At 40.3% G+C, this 19,884-nt stretch overlaps 1 protein-coding gene across 3 annotated transcripts; it reads left to right on the forward strand.

The window, feature by feature from the left end:
- The first annotated feature begins 1,441 nt into the window (after positions 1-1,441).
- On the forward strand, positions 1,442-19,664 carry LOC117774038 (potassium channel subfamily K member 4). Of its 3 annotated transcripts, none has more exons than XM_034606076.1 (8): positions 1,442-1,905; positions 8,481-8,610; positions 8,900-9,170; positions 14,992-15,106; positions 15,216-15,376; positions 15,468-15,654; positions 17,301-17,443; positions 18,318-19,664. In XM_034606076.1, coding segments are annotated over exons 1-8 (1,599 nt in total). In that variant the 5' UTR covers positions 1,442-1,904; the 3' UTR covers positions 18,909-19,664. The 3 variants fall into 3 exon arrangements, with proteins under 3 accessions (XP_034461967.1, XP_034461968.1, XP_034461969.1); XM_034606077.1 differs by lacking the exon at positions 1,442-1,905 and adding an exon at positions 6,964-7,050 and having other exon boundaries at positions 18,318-19,661; XM_034606078.1 differs by lacking the exon at positions 1,442-1,905 and adding an exon at positions 7,073-7,127 and having other exon boundaries at positions 18,318-19,661.
- The last annotated feature ends 220 nt before the right edge of the window (positions 19,665-19,884 follow it).

Here is a 19,884-nt window from a genome sequence, read left to right on the forward strand (position 1 = left end):
GTAGACATAAATATAATGACGGTTGGATAAATTATTAATAGGTTGTTGGGTGTGTGCCAAACCTGAGAGGTGTGTACGTGTCCACGCAGTCACGAGAAAAGGTCCAGTGAGGGAAGTTTATCATGTTTGACTCTTTCAGTCCTTTGTCTTGAGGAACATTCAAAGTAGTCAAATCAAAGGTTTTGTCCCATGTGTCTGTGGCTCATGTGTCTGTCAAGGTCTATTCCACCGACTGTAAAAAAAGATGGACCACACGTCTCCACTTCCTTCCACTATAAAGAAATAAAGCCAAAATATGCTGGCTATACAAACGCTGCCCACACATTTGGGTCCAGAGTCTAAGAAGTATACTGACTGGGGGATGGAGCTGTGGTAGCGAGGTACACACCGATACATGTGTTCGACCAATCACAAGTCAGTTTCATTTGTCAATCATGATGTTTCACCCTGTTTTTATAGCATTAAACCACTAATTAAAACCAAACTCACCAGAAAAATATATCACTTGGACAAACGTCAGTGTGATAAGAACTACTGAAAATGACAGAAACCATCTTTGAAAAATAATTTATTTAACGTGTACTTTGACTTTTTGTCCCATCTACTAACATGGAGGAGGCAGGATTTATACTGCAGCCAGCCACCTGGTGGTGATCAAGATGCTTTGGCTCCACTGTTGGGGAGCGGTCATGTCGTCCATCTGTATATACAGCCTATGGTATTTATTTAACTAACTATTACCCCCCGCCAAGGAGATGTAGTTTCTTTTTGTCTGTTTGTTTGTCTGTCTGTTTGTAAGCACGGCTACTAAACTTGGTGGAAGGATGTAATATGTGTCATATGAGCCCTTTACATTTAGCTGTAGATCTGGATCAGTGGCCAGATCCTGGGTTTTCTTTCCTCTTCCTTTAACATTGTGATATGGGGTGTTTTTCAACATTATCCATGATTCTTCAGAGAATAATTCATGGATCAGACTTGTTTAGGGGACTGTTATCTATGAGTGTGTGGAATTTGGTGCAGATCCAAATAAAAGATTGGGATCTAATGAATTTAAATGTGGTTGTCGTGGGTTACGTGGCATAAATAATGATTTTGGATTATTATAATATGCAGTACAAGTGGCCAGATCCTGGGTTTTCTTTGTATAAATTAACAGTCAATTAATAGGAAGAGAGGCATTGGATTAAAAAATATGAATAGTCACAAAAACATGATTTAAATCAACATTCTTTAAACATAGGAACCTGCAGCTCATTTATTGTAATGCAATATTAATACACTGTATATATAGCACATGAAATTGACCTAAAAGAGGAAAAACTCATCAAAACAAAACAACAGAGGCCTAGAAACAGAACGTATTTGTAGTAAAATGAAAACTCTTTTATCAGTAAAAAAGTCTTGATTTTCTTCTGCTGCCGTCTGATCAAATAAAACGTTATTTTCTTGTTTTTTCTACCGCTGCTCATCGACAGAGCCGCTTCCCCTCGTTCACCAAAGTTGCAGACGTCTGCTAACCGGTCAATTTCCAGTCCAAGAAGGCCGTGCATCATCAAAAATAAACGGCAGAAATTGAGCTCACAGTATATGCAAGAAGGCTTAATTGAAAATAAAGTGCTCATAATAGCAGCACGTTCCTCCTCCACCACCACCACCACCACCACATTCCTGTCCCCACCCTCCATCCCTCTCTTTTATTTACCACCACCTTCCTATAGCTGCAATTGTGAGGAGTTTTTTTTTTCTTTTTATCAGGTCAATGAATCTGAGCTTTTTCATTTCGGTGGAGCTTCTTCTCAGATCGGTCACACCTGAGCAGATCTACTTTGTTCCCTCCGCTGGATGGAAACCACACACAAAAATAAAAGGACGGCTGAAATTGCAAACATCCGTCGACTAGAAGTAAGGATTTCTACCTTCTTTGCATGAATGACCTGATTTCAAGGCTGATTTGAAATGAGAAAACAAAACACAGTACATTTTTGATATCAGCTTGAACTTTAAGGAAATTATTACTTATTAATTTGTCTTTTTTTCCCATAATTCTATTGAACTATTTAAGGCAATGAATATGATGACTATGATTTATAAAGTAGGAAGGGAACATTTTCAATCATTCCATTATCTCCCTCATGTATTTCTATTTAACGTTGATAAATACGTTGATTAATGCATGTGTTGTTTTCTCACAATAAATAACCATTCCTGTGTCCGTGCCTGTGCACCGTCCTCGTCCTGCACCGTGCACAGGATCCATGTAGCCGGATACATTAGACACCTGTTTCACTGCTGCCGGACTGTTCTCAGCCTCCGTGCGAGCAGAGCGATGGGAGCTCTCACGCAGATTGAATTGAAGCAGCTAAATGTGGTTAACAGTTGATTTGGAGAGTGCGTGAAATAAATCCAGTTCTGCTGCCCAGTGAGTGTATGGATCCGGTATTTGCAGGAAAAGAAGGTGAAAGATGTGTCCACTTCTATCTCGTTACAAATGTATCTAAATAAAATTATATGTTGAGGTAAAAGTCTGATGCAGGGCTGGATGTTCCTCAGTGTTTGTTAGCAGGATTACACAAAAACTACTCAACTGATTTCCAGGAAATTTTGTTGAGGTGTGGGTCATAACCCAAAGAAGAAGATTTGGGGGCGAATCCAGGAATATTTCCCCCCTTTATTTTACATTATGAGATAGGGCATTTAATTTAAAAAAATGTTTTTACTGATTGATTTTTTTGAGGGATATCTAGACGTTTATGAAATTTGGTGCAGTTTGAATTTAAGGGGACTGTTGGGCCTTGCTCTACCATTCTAGATTGTTACTTAAAGTCATCACCCAGCTACAGTGAAATAATAGCCTATATACTCAGTTAGTGATTAATGATCTATTTATTACACTGCCTAAATTTGTCAATAGGCAAAATGTGCACATCTTACACAACTAGTAAATATCACATAGTATCAGAGTGAACCAAAGGTAAAGTTATATATTGTACACTTTAATATAAGATGACAGCTTTGCAGATGGAAAACCAAATGTTTATAATACAATATTTTTGTGTTTGATTGGTCAAAGGTCAATGACGTGAAGTTCTTTATATAAATTAGAATGGGCCTTAGAGAGCATACCTCTTCTACTCCTCATGAAGCCACATTTAAATTCACCAGATCCAGACTTTTATGTGGATCTGCACCAAATTGTAAACATAGACATCGGTCCCCTAAACATGTCTGATTTGTTTTCCATCAAGATCCACATCTGACAAAGCAACACAAATGTTGAAAACCTCCATATCTCACAATCTTAAAGAAAGTTTAAAACAAATCCTGGATTTGCACAAAAATGTAACGTGTTCTTGACTCACACAACATCCTTCTACCAAGTTCTGGGGTTGTCTGTTCTGTAAGATTTGTGTAAACCTGCCAACGAACAGTCGGACAAACAAACGCAGATGAAAATATAATCTCCTCGGCCAAAGAAACTAGTGATGGTTTGAAAAATTGCCATCTCATCTTGTATCTTAAGGTGTGTCAGAAACTTTCATCCATCAAGATGTAATAGACTGTTGGTCCAAGTGGTTAAGATCAGTTCATTAGTTCATACCCATTAGATTAATGGACATTTTTCTATTAAGGTACAAATTTCCAACTGTCCTTTTTTTTTTGTTGACCAAAACAAAAGTGTTGAATCAGCAGAAGAAGGCTGGACATTTTTTTTTTTTTTTTAATCTCTTTAGTTTAAAAAAACCTGAATAGGAAGATAAGCGAATAAATGGATTTCAAGATGTTAATATGTTATAATTAAATATCAACCCCTGCTTCTGCCCAGAAAAAGACATGCAGGTCAAGTACATTGCTCATAGGTATGTATGTGAGGGTGAATGTTTATATATATATATACAGTATATTTATATATAGCTATGTGGTACATTGGCGACCGGTCCAGGTTAAACCCCGCCACTCACCGGATGAATGGATAAATAGTACGTTTATCAACGATAGTATATATAAATATAACAGATTGAAAAAAAATTGTATCCATACGATCAATCTAATTTTTTAGTCTGCATTAAAATATATTTGTAATTTTATAAAACAAATGAAAAGACCCTACTTTAAACCAAGCAAAGGGTTGAATACATGCAATTGCAGTTAGAATATTTACTTGCATTTACATTACAACAAAAGTCAGAATGAATATTTCCCTGCAGCCACACATGTTCAGCAGTGACACAGCAGAACAGCTGCACACCTCCTTCCCCCAGCAACCTCCCCATCCACCAGCACAGCTCTGAGCGAATGGGATCGCTCGGTCTGCAGAACCCCAACGACCTGCTCCTCTGTCAGGGCCGGTCGTGACTCCTCCAACAAACACCACCTCTCGCCAAACAAACGGCACTGAGCTCATTCAATTACATTATTACATCATGACATGTCATTGGGTGGATGCTTTTATCCAAAGCGACTTAAACTAGTGCATTCAACATCTATGAGGGGCCATTTAGGGGTTGAGTACATGGGGAAGACAGAGGATTGAGCCGCCGAGCTTCGGGTTGGAGGACGACCACTCTACCCCTCAGCCACAGCCACAATTCAAACCACAGGAGTCTGGAGCTTCAATCTGCCTGTTTGCAACACAACGTTCAAACGTCTCTGTTTAATCATTCTCCATCAGTGGATGCCAGGGACTTCAGCAGAGCCAGAACCAGCCTCCAGAAGGAACGTGTGCCAGGGCGTTATATCAGGCTGAGTATAGGATGAACTGAGTTATGGTTTAGAGATGAGAAGCATACTTGCTGCTGGAGTTGGTACAATTAACAGTGCAGGGTCACCATTAATAAATAACAATTATTATAATATGCTTTAGCGAACGTCAATTAAAATCAAGAGCACTTAGTTATGAGTTCACTCTCAGTTCAAATGAACTGCTGGGATATGTGGGATTCATTTTATTATAATTGATTCTTGATTGATCGATTGATACACAAACGCCTTACATACAAAAGATGATTTATTTTACGTTATTCATTTATTTTGTGATTAAGTACACTGATCAGGCAAATATATATATCCATGAAAAGTGGTGAGAATGATCTCGTGTTTTTCTCTCCTTACATGTGATCCTCACAGAAGGTGAAGGTTGGTCCTGACCCAGCAGCACTGGAGCAGTCACCATTTCTGCTTTTTTCATCTTAAAATCTATACCTAAAAAATTATAATTTAAAAAAAGTAGAAAAGCACATTTCCACCTCTAAATTATTACTTTATTTTGTATTTATTTTTTACAATCTATTTCATTGAAACCATTGTTTATACTGGTTGCTTCCACCTTTTGGTTAGTTGTTCTCCCCTCAGAGGTAGAGAGATGCTAATGAAGAGTATTCCCATTTTACTTTACTTTATTTTATACTATTGTATTTAACAGGAACAGTGTACATTGATAATCATTGCTGTTGATGCGCCACAGTTTGCCAAGAGTCTGTTTTTTTAATTTGTAGTCCCTGGACAGATGTGACCAAGTCAACCAAGCCATCCGAGTTGGTTGAAACTAGGAGGGTTCTCAGTAGAGTGCAAACCTCCACCAGGGCCCAATGATCACCTTAAATCTATTTCAGTTCCCTAAATGTGTCTGATTTTATTATTCCCTGGGAAACCTGGGGAAATATACAAAAAAATCTTCCTATCCCACGATTTTAAAGAGAGAAAATAAATCCTGGATCCGCTCCCTCATCCCGATCTGCACCAAAATTGAATGGTTTCCTTCCTGACTCATACCACATCCTTCCACCAAGTTTCATTGTAATCTATTCAGTTAGTTTTTGCGCAACCTTGCTTACAAACAAACAAACAAACAAACAAACAAATGGACAGGGGTGAAAACGTAACCTCCCTGGTGGAGGTAAAGATAAAATTCATGTTCGTAGAAACAGCATATTAAGGACAACCTTATATTTCATTGACAGGTGCTTTTTAAACACAGACACTCATAATACAAAACATAAAATAATTATTTAAATATTGTTATTTAAAGTTCTGAAAAAATTAATATCATAGCATTTTGTTAACCATGACAATGATAACGGCCCGAAAGGCGTGACCACAGTCAGTTATATATAATGAATGAATGAATATTTCCCTGTGTCCACGGATACATACAGTATATATACAGATGCAGTTATTCAAACTACTTCTGCTGTGTAATGTCATGGTGTCTTACTGTTATGTGCTGAAACCTGCAGATAATCATGTTACTCATATGGAGTGATGTCATCATCTAACACCATTAAACTTTGCAGCCTGGAATCTGAAATGTGAAGCAGAAATGTCCTGACCTGGTCGGTACTTATGATCACACACACACACACACACACACACACACACACACACACACACACACACACACACAGAGAAGTAGAGCAGCAGCAGTTCTGTCAGGCAGCCTGTGAGGTAGATGGGATATTGAGAGTGAGGTGAATGAGGCTGAGCTGGCTTCCCTCTGCAGAGTCGGCAGTGTGACAACAATTAGACCTCAATCAATCCTAAACATCGATCCCACTGGGACAATCAATGTATATACAAATCTGTACACTGTACAAACAATACAGTTATTTCACAGGAGTGAACAGTGGACATTATAATCACACACTGAAGCACAGTACGAGGTCCGTTATGTGTCTGACAAAAAGAGAAGAAAAAAAATCCCTGCAGATTTTCGGAGTGGGAGTCTATAGCGTTCATCTTCACCTCCGTCTTGATCTGTGCTGCTCCCTCTCTCCAATTCCCTCTCTCACTCTCCATAAAGTCAGTTTGATTGAGTATCTTTTTCTCTCTTGTGCGCTCAGCAACAGCCTCACACACACACACACACACACTCTCATATACTCTTGCTCACACACACACACACACACACACACACACACTCTCATATACTCTTGCTCACACACACACACTCTCATATACTCTTGCTCACACACACACACTCCCTGTACATGGCTGCCTGAACTCTGCAAGAGGCGACCAGTGCTCTGGATTCTCCTGATCGTGCGTTTTGAGGTGAGGCACACACACCGGACACTGGACTGCCAGGTGCTGTGGTCAGTGCCATGCGTCTTATGGAGGGATTCGAAATGGTAGTAATAAATCGGGATCACTATGGGCACGGCTCGGCTGCAGCAGCGGTAACAGCCCCTGTTGGCACTCGGTGGAAGGCGTAGTATGATTTTCCTTTTTGTCAAGTGGTGCATTATGTGTGTGTTAGGTCTGTCTGAGGTGGGTTTACTGTGGTGTGATACATGCTGATAGAAGGATTGCACATTCAGATGTTCTCTGTAACTGTGTTGCTGGACCGAAATATACTAGAATAATATCTGTGGTGTAAAACAATCTTTAATTTGTGAATTGCAGGTTAAATGTGATGATCACACATGGACGTTTGTCCCGTTTCTTATTGCTTGTGCCACGACTATACAGTACGACTAGCGTAATGTCAGCATCAGACCATATTCTGCAAAACTGTGGAGCCGTGATGTGTCCAATTTACTAAGTAGACAGTCCCTTTGTTTCCAGCAGCTGTAAAACCGTTTGGAGAGCAAGTGTATATTCGCTGTCACGATGTTTATTACTCTAAGTTTGGATCAGAACCAGCTGATCTGCTGACTAAAGAACTTTAGAAGATGGGAGGTTGTAGTTTTTTTCTTTCTGGCAGCAGTCCAGTGATCCGTCCCTTATCTAATAATTTCCCAGGTTTTTACTGGATAAAGGGAGCGTCGGACACATTTATCAGATTCTTGGCGCCACAGCTTTAACACCAGTGTGCACAGCCTTAGCTGCAGTTTCAGTCTGATCCTCCTGGTTTGAGCTGACGATGACCAACATCATCGCCCTGAGGCTGGTTTCAAGTTTCCAGGTTCCACTCCTATTTGGAGGCAACTTTTCTTTCTCTCACCTACAGGACATAGATGTTCATTTGTCGCCTCTCGTCACAAACTTCCATGGTGCATATAATTAAGAAGATGGAAACAGAGAACGTGTAAAAAATAAAGAAAGTCAACAGGTGTTTTTTGTTCAGTAGCATGTCTCTGTGTGTGACGCCGCTCCGTCTGGGAGCATCACCTTGTTGTTGATTGTTGCCTTGTCATTGTGGATCATCCTCACCACTCACTGCTGTTGTGTTTGTGAGACAGTGAATATCTTGTTATTCTTATTGCTGTCCTGTTGCTAAAGAGGTAGAGCGGGTCATCCACTAAGCAGAGGGCCGGCGGTTCGATTCCTGCACACTGTGCTGAGGTATCCTTGGGCAAGATACTGAACCCCTGGCGGCTATGCATGCTATGAGTGGTGTGTGATAGAGAAAGTGCTGCACATAGATTAAAACAACTGTAGTGTAAAGAGTTGTTATCAAGACTAAAAAGGCGCTATATGAATACCGACCATCTACCATTGAAAATCGCTGAGTGAATGCACATATGTCTGCTCCTACCTAGTGTCCCATCCGTCAGAGTGTGAGGCGGACGGGCTCCCTGCTGGTTACGGGTCCAGGGACTCCATCCTCAGGCCTGGCGTGAAGAAGGACTGGAAAAGGCGCAGGCGTGGCCATCTGAGGCGGATTGACAGGTCAGTGTTATGTGTGCATCTGTTTGTGTCTTTGTAATATTTATCAGTTGTTTTATTGCTGTTCTGCCTAAAGTGTTAGGTGGGTCAGATGACAGGTTTTTATCAGGGATGTTGCACTTACTGTGTCAGCAGTGTGGTGAGGCCTAGGTCCATTTAATGCCTGGTGTGCAGCTAATGGGGGGGGGTGGCTGCTTCGGCAGACATGTGTGTGTGCGGGCCCCCGTGTTGCTGTCTGCCCCATGTGGTCAGTGTGAAACTGCTTGTGTCTGTGTGGATGCTGATGTCTCAGCTGCAGCAGCTGGGATCCGGGCCACGCTGAGGCTGGCGAAGGGAAGCAGCAGTCTACATTTGGACTGGGCGGAGGCGCAGCCATGCGGTGCTCCACCGTGCTCGCCATCTTAACGGGGGTGCTTCTGTACTTGGTGCTGGGTGCCGTGGTGTTCCGCGCCCTGGAGACCCCGCGGGAGGAGAACAGGCACATGATGCTGCAAAGCGCGCGGCAGGACTTCCTGTTGAACTTCACATGTGTCGGCGAAAACAACCTACAGGCCTTTATAGAGGTAAAGTAGATCTTCTTCGTGACAAGAGCCACTGGCAGTCTGTCTCGGGCGGCTTCTTCCTGTGGTCCAATTTTAACTGGGGAGGCATTGTGGTGGGTGGTCTTGAAATGGGCCTGAATTCCCTTTTCCATCAGATTTGACTTAATTAAAGAAGTGGTTTCCATCTATCCTCATCACAGATATTGGCCTTATGTAAATTAAGATATAAATAATGAACAGCTCAACCAAACAATGATTTTCCTTCCCAGATTGTGTCAATTTGAAGAATTCTAACAAGCCTCACAAAGTTAAAGGGAAGTAATCTAAATTTATTTTGTGTTTCCCCCCTGTCTTTAATGATCTTTGTTAATCCTTCTAACCACAGGCTGGGATCTACAACTATGCCGCAATATATCCCTTCTTCTTTCACTGTCAGGTCTTTACAAGTTTTCATACTTTTTTATTCCCACTAAAGCTTAAAACACGAAAATAACATGTAGTCGGCTGAGTAAATTCCTGTTGGTGCTGCCGATAATTTTAATAAACTGTTCATATTTTCATATTATTATTTTTCTCTTTAAGTTTTCTCCTTATGTCTTGTGTCAACAGGGTCCAGGTTACTGGACCTGGAAACTGTGCATCAGAAAGTGTGACTGTGACAGTGGACTTAGTTACGGCCTGTTGTTATTTATACGTAAACAAACAACAGAGGATCTGTAGCTTAGACACTGATAACCTCTAGTGGCTAAAAATACATTTTGGCAGCGTGTCTGACCGACAGCTGACTCTGATTCGTGTATTATATTCACTGCATGGAACTTGAGTATGACAACACAACTTATCACAACTCATTTTGTCAATTCTCTTGTGGGTCCTGAGGCAGACTTCAGATTCGTTTGGGGGGGGGGGGGGGGCAGAGGTGTGGTCAGAGCAGTTTGTAAGGATGGGTCAACTCCAGCGTGTGTGTGCGTGTGTGTGCGTGTGTGTGTGTGTGTGTGTGTGTGTGTGTGTTCGTGGTCATGTTGTGGGGACCTAAATGTCACATTATGTGGACTTGTCTTTCTTACAAAAACAAGTCCCCATAACGTAAATCATTACCTTTCAAGGTGAAGACGTGTTTTAAAGTCAGATTAGGTTTAGGTTTAGGTCAAGGTTAGAGTTAGTCTCCAGGAAATCAATGTAGCTAAGTCAATGTGATGTCCTCTGAAGTCATGGAGACATAAAGGCTGAATGTTTGTGTTTTATGAGCCAGCTTGGCAACCGTGACGTGATTCCGAGATGTTTGTCCTCGCTCCACAATGCACGTTGTAAATGACAGTTTTAGCCTGAAAGTGATCTGCATACAGTGGCTGACATTTGCAAAAAGGGACTCAAGGCTGACGTATGGCAAAGGCATACAAAGGTGAACACTTTCCTTATTATACATGTAAAAATATGCATTTCATCATTTAGTTTCATGATGTATTTTGACGGGGTGACAGTGGCGTGGTTACCACCCTCTCGCCTCTCAGCCAATCGCAACTCCTGCCTCTAAAGCTAACAAACTCAACAACTGCAACCAGATCCAGCCTGTGTGCACCTGTTTGCTAAAACGACAATAAAAAAAATTCAACCAACTAGAAGCTGTTGCTTTAAATAAACACAGAGCACAGACACTGAATCTAACACTGAAGCACATCATGGGCTAATTTGCTTTGAAGTCGGAATGTGGGAAAAAAAGGAAGCTGTAAAACAAAATATGTTGTTTTCATATACAATATGTAGCACGTTTGACCGACACCTTGACACCTCTGCCCAATATTTGCATGATAATAAAGAGGAAAGAAAAAGGATCAGGTGATAGACATATAAATAACTTAAAGGGGACATAGCATGCCCATTTTACCACAAGTTGATATGGTTCCTTGGGGTCTTAATGAAATGTCTGTAACATACTTTGGTCAAAATACCACAAGGATCATATAAAACAGCACCCTTTTTACCCTGTATAAAACAGCCCTCCACAGAGTGACCTGTTTTGAGTGCCTGTTCCTTTAAATGCTAATGAGCCAGCTCCCCCCTCCCCCCTCTCCCCCCATGATTTTAAACGATATAAATTACATATTTTATATGATATAAATTATCAAATATGCATCCCATACTTTGTATTCCCCTTCTGTTGTCCTGGAGTTTTAATTTTCCCAATCACATAATGGCCAAGACCATGTAGGGAGACTTCCAGTTCCTTGTTACGACACAAAACCCAGGAAGCGCAATCGAGTCGCTCAAGCATGACGTTTCTGACTTAGAGGAACTATAACAAAACGCGCGAGTGTTTTTTCCCCAGAGTTTTTGGGTTGGTAGACATGCCAGATACCCACATTAACCTGTAGAAGCACTAACAAAGTGGAATTTGCATGCTATGTCCCCTTTAAAACATATACATTTAACCATTAAAATTGGCTAAAAAGTATGGTGTTAGGCGCTTGCGAGAAATGGACAGTTAGCCTGTGACAAAAGTTACATTTGACAAGCTAAAATTACAAGACAATCTAGAGCTAATTGTAAAATATGATGTCAGCAACTTGTGTACCGGAATTTTTGCTGACCATCCGAGTTGTGGCATGTGGTCACACATATGCAAATGTTTCCGTGGCGCATGTCCAATCTGTGCAAGCGAGGAGGTGGGTAGAACATATGCTTCCTGGGGCGAGGCCAATCGTAGTGTGGCTTCACGCAGAACTTTGGTGAACTTTGTCGTGCAAAATTTGCTTCACATTTGCGCATGTTGTTCTCATTTGAGGTGGCGTTCACGCGAATTTTTCCAGTCAGGGACTTAGTTTTCCAATTATTCCGACACCACATTAATGCACAATGGGCCATTGTTTCTAGCAAGCTACCTAGTTGTATGACTGTGTGTATTTTTTTGTTTACACGGTTACACAGAATCAAACTAAATCCAAACAGGAGGAATATTTTGTCGTATAAAATAAAAACTTCCATAAATAGGAAAATAGGAATCATTAAGTAACATTTCTAAATATTTTAGTAGGTTTTAATCGTCTCAAATGATTCAAATATTTCATATATTACACAATTTATTCATATGACAAGTTTATAACAATACATTTCATATTGAACACTTCATAGATAAAATCAAGATTTTAGACAAGGAAAAGAAAAGCATGCGTTTTTCGCAATTTTCACATCATAATAAAATATATTCACTCACATAGGCTAATAAACAGCCAATGATCTGATGGCATCTATTCCCATCTAAAATAAAACGTAGAAATCATTAGGATGAACTTGCACTTGTAAGATCTTAAACACATGAGCTCTTAATTACATCCTGTATACAAACAGGAGTAATCAGCTGTCACAGAGTCAGACGGGTCCGGTTTCACACAACCAGTATCGGCTGATGTTTGATAGACTCCAAGTTCCGTCCTTCAACAATGTGATGTATTGGAACTTGAGATCTTATCCACGACACAATGTCACCCTTGTACAGTTGTTTGATACCACTGGCTATTAATGTGGTGGGTCATGTGTATGGCTTTGTGGCACAGCTGATTTCCAGGAGACCTTTGTGACTATAAATGATCCGATAATAAGAAACTGATGCATGCTACATAATTTTAAATAGTCAACTAATCCATCAATCAACAGAATTTTTTAATAATTGTCAATGATTTAGGTTATGAATATGTTTTAGTTATTTATGAAGCAGAAATAACAATCAACTTCTGCAGTTGTTTTCACTGTAAATCAAAGACTTTTAGGTTTTGATCCAGCAACAACCTGAAAGGGCCACCTTGGATTTAGTAGAGAATAATCAACAGAAAAACGATTGTTGGTTGCAGGTCAAAAATCTATTTTATTATTAAAAATGTACAGAATGAATATTAGCTTATAATTGTTTGTTTATAATAGGGCCCAACTGAAATCTGATAGGCTCTTGAACTGCCCCTGTCCTGTCAGTAGCCTTTAAAACAAAGAAGTTACTTACTAATAATACTAACAATACACATGACAATTTGTTAAGAATTTTTATTTTCCAAGCTTTTTTGAAGAAAACAATGTGCTTGAACAAGCAACAATTTTCTAAAAATATATAAATGATGTGTGGCTTTGCACAAAGCTATAGAGCTAACAGTAAACGTGAAAAAGTAAAAGTGTGCATCTTACTGAATCAGGAATTGTACATTGATGTTGGACATATAATTGGCCCCTCTGTGTAAATTGTGGCCCCTTTATGGCTCCTGATTTAGAAAAATCCTCAATTCGCCCCTGTTGTGTATTGTTATACCTGTGGTTGCAGGTACGTCAGGGCCACGTAAAGCTGAAGTTCTCTGCTCTCATTTATGGCTTGTAGTCCCGTCTACAGTCTATATCAGTGAAATTTGAAATCGTCAGACATCAATGTCAGAAACGGTTTGTTTTTGCTCCAAATTGTTCAGACAAATTCAGTGTTGTGGTGAACAGAGACAGAGACTGACGTGCACATGACTAACTTCGAAATGTACCCTTTAATGCTGGGTAAAAAAAAAAATCTCATTACCCATTATATTCCAAAATGTTCAGGCCACAAAACCACACTACAATGTAAAATGTACTGTATTTACCGAAATGCACCTATATGCACCTAAAGTCACTATAACGTCTGCAGAGTCCATGTGCAGTCACAGCCTCATCATATTCGCTTTTAATTTTAGGGGGAACAAATGTCTTCAAGTACCAACGGACAAAAAACAGATAATTAGATCAGGTAATTAGATTATCTGTGCTGGCAGGGGTTCGATATACTTGGGACAGAGTGGAGCCGGTCGCCGTAATGCATCAGTAATCAGTCTCTTTGTCACTGACAGGCTGATGCTGATCGTGACTGTGCATTTTCCACATCATTTGCGGCCGGCTGTAAAGTAGTAAATTAATTGATCTTGAACTAGGCAAAATTACTGATGGGTTAATCTATTCATGTGTAAAATCTGATTTTTAAGCTCTCTTTTTACTGTCTAATTAAAGGTTCAGTGTGTAGAATTTAGTGACATCTCGTGGTGAAGTTGCACGTCGCAGCTGAATACCCCTCACCTCACCCCCCCTTCCAAACATGAGAGAGAACCTGTGGCAGCTGTCAGTTGTCATAAAAACTCAAAAGGTGTTTAGTTTGTCCAGTCTGGGCTACTGTAAAAAAAAACATGGCGACCTCCGGAGAGAGGACCCGCTCCTGATGTATATATAAAGTATATAAATATAAAGGGCTCATTCTAGGGTAAAGAAAACCACAATTCATAAAATATAGATCAGGGGTCTTCAACGTTTTATAGGCCAAGGACCCCCAAACTGATGGAGAGATGGAGCAGGGACCCCCTACTATATATATTGTATAAAATTGTGTTTTATATTAAACTGGGCCTAGTGCCATGTATAAACATAGCTACCCTGTTATTGTGCATTCAATACTAAGCTATTCAAATAATACACAGGTTCATATATTCATGTTTTTATTTTAAACATGTGCAAGGTATAGGAGCTGCAGTGTGTGCATTGCTGACTGAAAGATAACATCTTCTGCCTCCATTTATCCGTTCGCTACAATATGTTGGATTCATGTTAATGTGTATTTAACGACATTTAAATTTGTGGAAAAAGAAAATTTAAAATTTAAAAAATATAAAAAATGGTCTAATCAACCAGAAATTTCGCAACCCCCCTGCAGTACCTCTACGGACCCCCTGTTGAAGACCTCTGATATAGATCATTACACACACTAGGGAAAACACCACTAGGATAATTTTGTATATAAGTATAATTTGTATATATTTCATAATAATAACTCTTGTCCAATGTCCCTTCCCAGGAAATGGTGGAGGCCATCGGTGCAGGTGTGGATGCCACCAGCAACACCAGCTTTGTCAGCCAATGGGATCTGGCCAGTGCCTTTTTTTTCTCAGGGACAATCATCACAACCATCGGTAGGTGTCCAGTAGAACTATTAAGACCACAACATTTAATTGTAATGACGCATTTTTGACTGGAATCCGTTTACAAATTGTGTCTCTGACCTCTGACCCTACTTGTCAGGTTTTGGAAACATCTCCCCAAAGACATACGGAGGGCAGCTGTTCTGCATTTTCTACGCCCTGGTGGGAATCCCACTGTTTGGTATCCTACTCGCTGGGGTTGGAGACCATCTGGGTACTTGGCTGAGGAAAGCTGTAGCCAAAATAGAGACTCTCTTCCTGGTCAGACCCCAAACAGTGCTGTTCATGTCTTCTTTGCTTGTTCTTCCTTTCATTTTTCTCATCCCACTGTGTTGTTTCACCCTGCGGACAGAAATGGCGTGTGAGTCCCACTATTGTGCGAGTGATCTCAGCCGTCCTGTCCATCCTGCTGGGATGCGTGCTCTTTGTTGCAGTGCCTATCCTGGTTTTCCAAAGGGTGGAGGGCTGGAGTCTTTTGGAGTCGGCCTATTTTGTAGTTATCACCCTGACAACAGTGGGTTTTGGAGACTATGTTGCAGGTACACAACAATAGATCCACCGCATGTCAATCAATCAATCAATCACATTTTATTTGTAAAGCCCATATTCACAAATCACAATTTATCTCATAGGGCTCAACAAGGTGCGACATCTTCTGTTCTAAACCCTCAACAAGAGTCAGGAAAAACTACCAAAAGACCCTTTTAACAGAGGGGAAAACATAGAAACCTCTGTCAGTAATGGTAGAGTGTGTGAGTAGGCATTTTGTATATCAAGCAGTCTTGTTGAAAATAATAGTCCACCATCAGCTGCCACCTCGATCAGGATCCACCACCACTATCTCTGATCCGCTATCCACCATCATGATCGTCGATGTGGCCGCAACTGCGGTCCTGGATCTACAAACGAATGGTGCAGCTTTATTAAATTCAATCAAGCTGCACCAAATTCCACAAACTCATAGTTATCAGTTCCCCAAATATGCCGGATTTCTTTCATCAAGATCCATGAATTATTCCCCTGAGAAAACAGTAAAAAAAAAAAGCCTATCTCGCAATATTAAAGAAAGTGATTCCTGGATCTGCCACCTGACTTGGATCCGCACCAAACTTTAATGGTTTCTTCCCTGACACATACCACATCTTTACACCACGTTTTGTGGAATTCTTTTCTATCGTTTATGAGTTTCTTACTTACAAACCAACAAACAAATGGACAGGGGTGAAAGCAAAACCTCCTTGGCAGAGCTAATATCGAAATACTAGAAAAAGAATCTGCATTCACAAAAAAGAGGAAGGCAGAAGGAGAGGGGAGGTAATGATATGCTGTGTGTGTAAAAAAATTTCTGAAACTTTCGGATACATGCTTATTATGGTCAATGCTTTCGAAGTGGTGGCTGCCAAGAAATTCACTGGGATATTATAGTTATCATGGATGAATGGACTTGTTAATGACGTAGCTGGTAAGGTGGTGAAACTTATTTTACCTACTAGTGTTTATTTATTCAAGAAAATTGTATCATGTAAAATGGTAGTAAAGTAAAATCAAAACTAAACCATCAAACCTAAAGTTATCAACTGTACACACAACTTCCTTCAGAGTTGAGAAGTAGCAGATCTTCAGAAAAAACAAGCTACATTACTTTATCCATGAAAGTCGACAACTTCCACCAATAATACTCAACAGGGTTTATTTTAGCCCTGAGGTCACGTCACAGCTGAACTTATTCTCACCACAACAGAGGTCAACAGATCTAATCAGTGCTCAGACATATCCCCTTTTAATAACCCCTGATAACTTGCTGTTATTCAAAATGCTTTAATATACAAATCAATAAGAATTGACTTCTTTGTGCTGAAGTGAAAACGTGGCTTCCGTTCTTCTGCATTTGCTTTTACATATTTTTGAATCTATTGATCGGCAGATGAGTTGCTGATATAACTTAATTAGTCATCTGTCAATATGTCTGTCAGTTGTGATGCATTAAGTTCACTTAGCACAGATAATTGTCATTTTTCTCAATCAATTATTCAGGAGGATTTTCTTTTAAAAGGGCAACTATTGATTTATCTTACCTGCTGCATAGTGTCTCCCATCATGACTGTTTGGACATGGATGGGTGTATATTATATATGGTTATTGCTGCCTTAACTGACTGCTACTGTGTACTTGTGTCTTGTCAAAGGGGATTCTGGGATTGCAGGGAGCGACCACTGGTACAAGCCTCTGGTGTGGTTCTGGATCTTGCTGGGTCTCGCCTACTTTGCGTCTATCCTGACGATGATTGGAAACTGGCTCCGGGTGCTTTCTAAGAAGACCAGAGCTGAGGTATACTTGCATTCTTCTGCTTGGTTTTATTATGTTCTATCTCCGTTTCTTTCTTTCCATCATCTCTCTTTTTTATACTCTTTATTTCATTGAGTCTGATCTTGCAGTAGTTAATTCTCCAAAGGAGAGAGAAAGGAAGGGAAAAAGAAGCTATTACTCAGCTTTACAACAACCACTATTTATCCCTATACCCCCTCCCATCCCACCCTGAGTCCCAACTTCCCAGATTAATAATAATAATAATTATTATAATATATGAAAAATACATTATAATCAAACCTTATCACAGCTTAATGGAATGACAGGCTAAAAAAGTGTGTAAACTATGATTTCAGGAGAAGATTGGCTTAATATGTGGGTAACATTACAGGCATCCACACACTTGCATAAATGGGGAGAATTTAATTGGAAAAACTTAGTTTAGTGCTGGGATATATGATCCCCAAGAAGTGTTGAATGTTATACTTGGGCAATATAACTAATAAAAAACTAAAAAATCCTGATAAAGGTGAATTACACTAAAAACCGTAAAGTGTTCAATGTCTAAAGTTATATTTTTTCTTCTTTTCTTTTTCTTTATCTTTTTGTCGTGTTTTTTGTTTTGAATATTTGCATGAACCCAATAAAGACTACAGTGGTAAAAATATAATACTACTACTAATAATAATAACATTAACAATAATAAAAATAACAATTATTTATCTGAAATAAGAAATTTAGGTTGCATGAAAAAACATTACCAGTATTTAACCAAAATGAAACAAGAAAAGAGAAAGAGAAGAAAAGAAAGGAATGTAATAAAAAAAGGGAGAGGTAGAGATAAATAACTGTGTATTAGGTTTGGCTCAACTCTGGTTCGATCCTTCTCTCTCAGATGGAAGAACTGCGAGCCCACGCCACCGACTGGACTCAGAACATCCAGAATATGTCGGTGGATTTCCGCATCCCAGGAAAAATCGACGACCCCTTCAAGCGGCGCCGGAGGAAGCGTCGCCATGGCTCTCGCAGCCACGGTCAGAGTGCGTCAGGTACGGGGCCCTCTGATGGGAAAGAGGAGCAGCGTGAGAACCAGACCGATTCTGGATCGTACTCCTCCTCCTCTTACTCGTCCAATGAATCCGGGTCTGGGTCAGAAACAGACTCTCGGGCCACGCAGACGGAGCGAGTGCCTGAAGAAAAACCAGAGAAGGAGGACCCCCACCTGTCTCAGCCTCTGGACTACTTTGGGGAGAACCTTGCCTTCATTGATGAATCCTCAGATACTCAGAGTACTAAACTTCATCTGGATCCTCTGCTGGACCCAACACAACCCAACCCTGCTCGCTCTCGCCAGCCGAAGAGGAGACGCCACAGAAGGCCTGTTCCACAGACAAGCCCCGAGGCCAATGGCTCCAACTCTGACAGGAAGGAGCCCAATGGAAACCCCAAACCAGTTCCAGATCAACCACTGAACCTCCGGATTTAGGCCTGGTACAGAATCTCCAACTTGATATCTGAGATGTGTGGAGAAATCTGACAGAGAGCTTTCCAGTGTAGCAATGTATCTGTGTATATGTGCTGCTTACTTACAGACACTTGATGGAAACATATTGCAGAAGAAGCCATAGCCACTTGTGGTTTGCATTTAATGGCCTTAGCATGCGAGTGTGTTTGCCTTAATCAAAGATGATGAAGTGACTTTTATGCCAATGCTCCCTTTACTTTATGAAGAGCTACTGCCCTCTACTGGGCCAAGACGGAAGTGCATCTCAATTTCAGGGCTCCCTATGTGTTTTACTAATCCACACCAGTGCAAAAAATTAGAGAGCGACCTAAAGAGGAGGTTGCTTACACTCTTCAATCCTGCCAACTATAATTAAACAGGTAGTTAACAGGCTCTTTTTAGGTATGTAACAAACTTTTCTAAATACTGTGTGAATACTGTCTAAACGACCATAACATTTGCATTTTGATGCTTAAATGCATTAATCCAACTGTACTGCATACATGTAATAAATATTTTTTAAATTAAAGCAGCACTGTGTCTTACACGCATTTTTATTATATTGTTCTAAGTACATGTTTTCTAAAGATGCTGTTCTGACCCTTATGGCTAAATAGGGTAGAGCATCCTCTAACCAGAAGGTTGGTGGTTTGATCCCAGGCTTCCCCATCTTCATGCCGAAGGGTCCTTGGGCAAGATAACCTGCAGAGGCAAACAACCATACACTCTCACATTCACACCCACAGTCAATCTAGAGTCTCCCATTGACCCAACCCCTGTCTGCATTTCTCTGGGCTGTGGGAGGAAGCCAGAGTATCCAGAGAAAATCCACACAGACACTGTGAGAACATGCAAACTCAGCATCAACATCATTACATGAAAAAGCAGTTCAGTCTTTCTAGTAAAGCTGGGGTTGAACATACGGTGCATTAGGGTTTATGTTTTTCCATAGATGACC

The sequence above is a fragment of the Hippoglossus hippoglossus genome, chromosome 14 (assembly GCF_009819705.1).
Source record: "Hippoglossus hippoglossus isolate fHipHip1 chromosome 14, fHipHip1.pri, whole genome shotgun sequence".
NCBI lineage: Eukaryota > Metazoa > Chordata > Actinopteri > Pleuronectiformes > Pleuronectidae > Hippoglossus > Hippoglossus hippoglossus.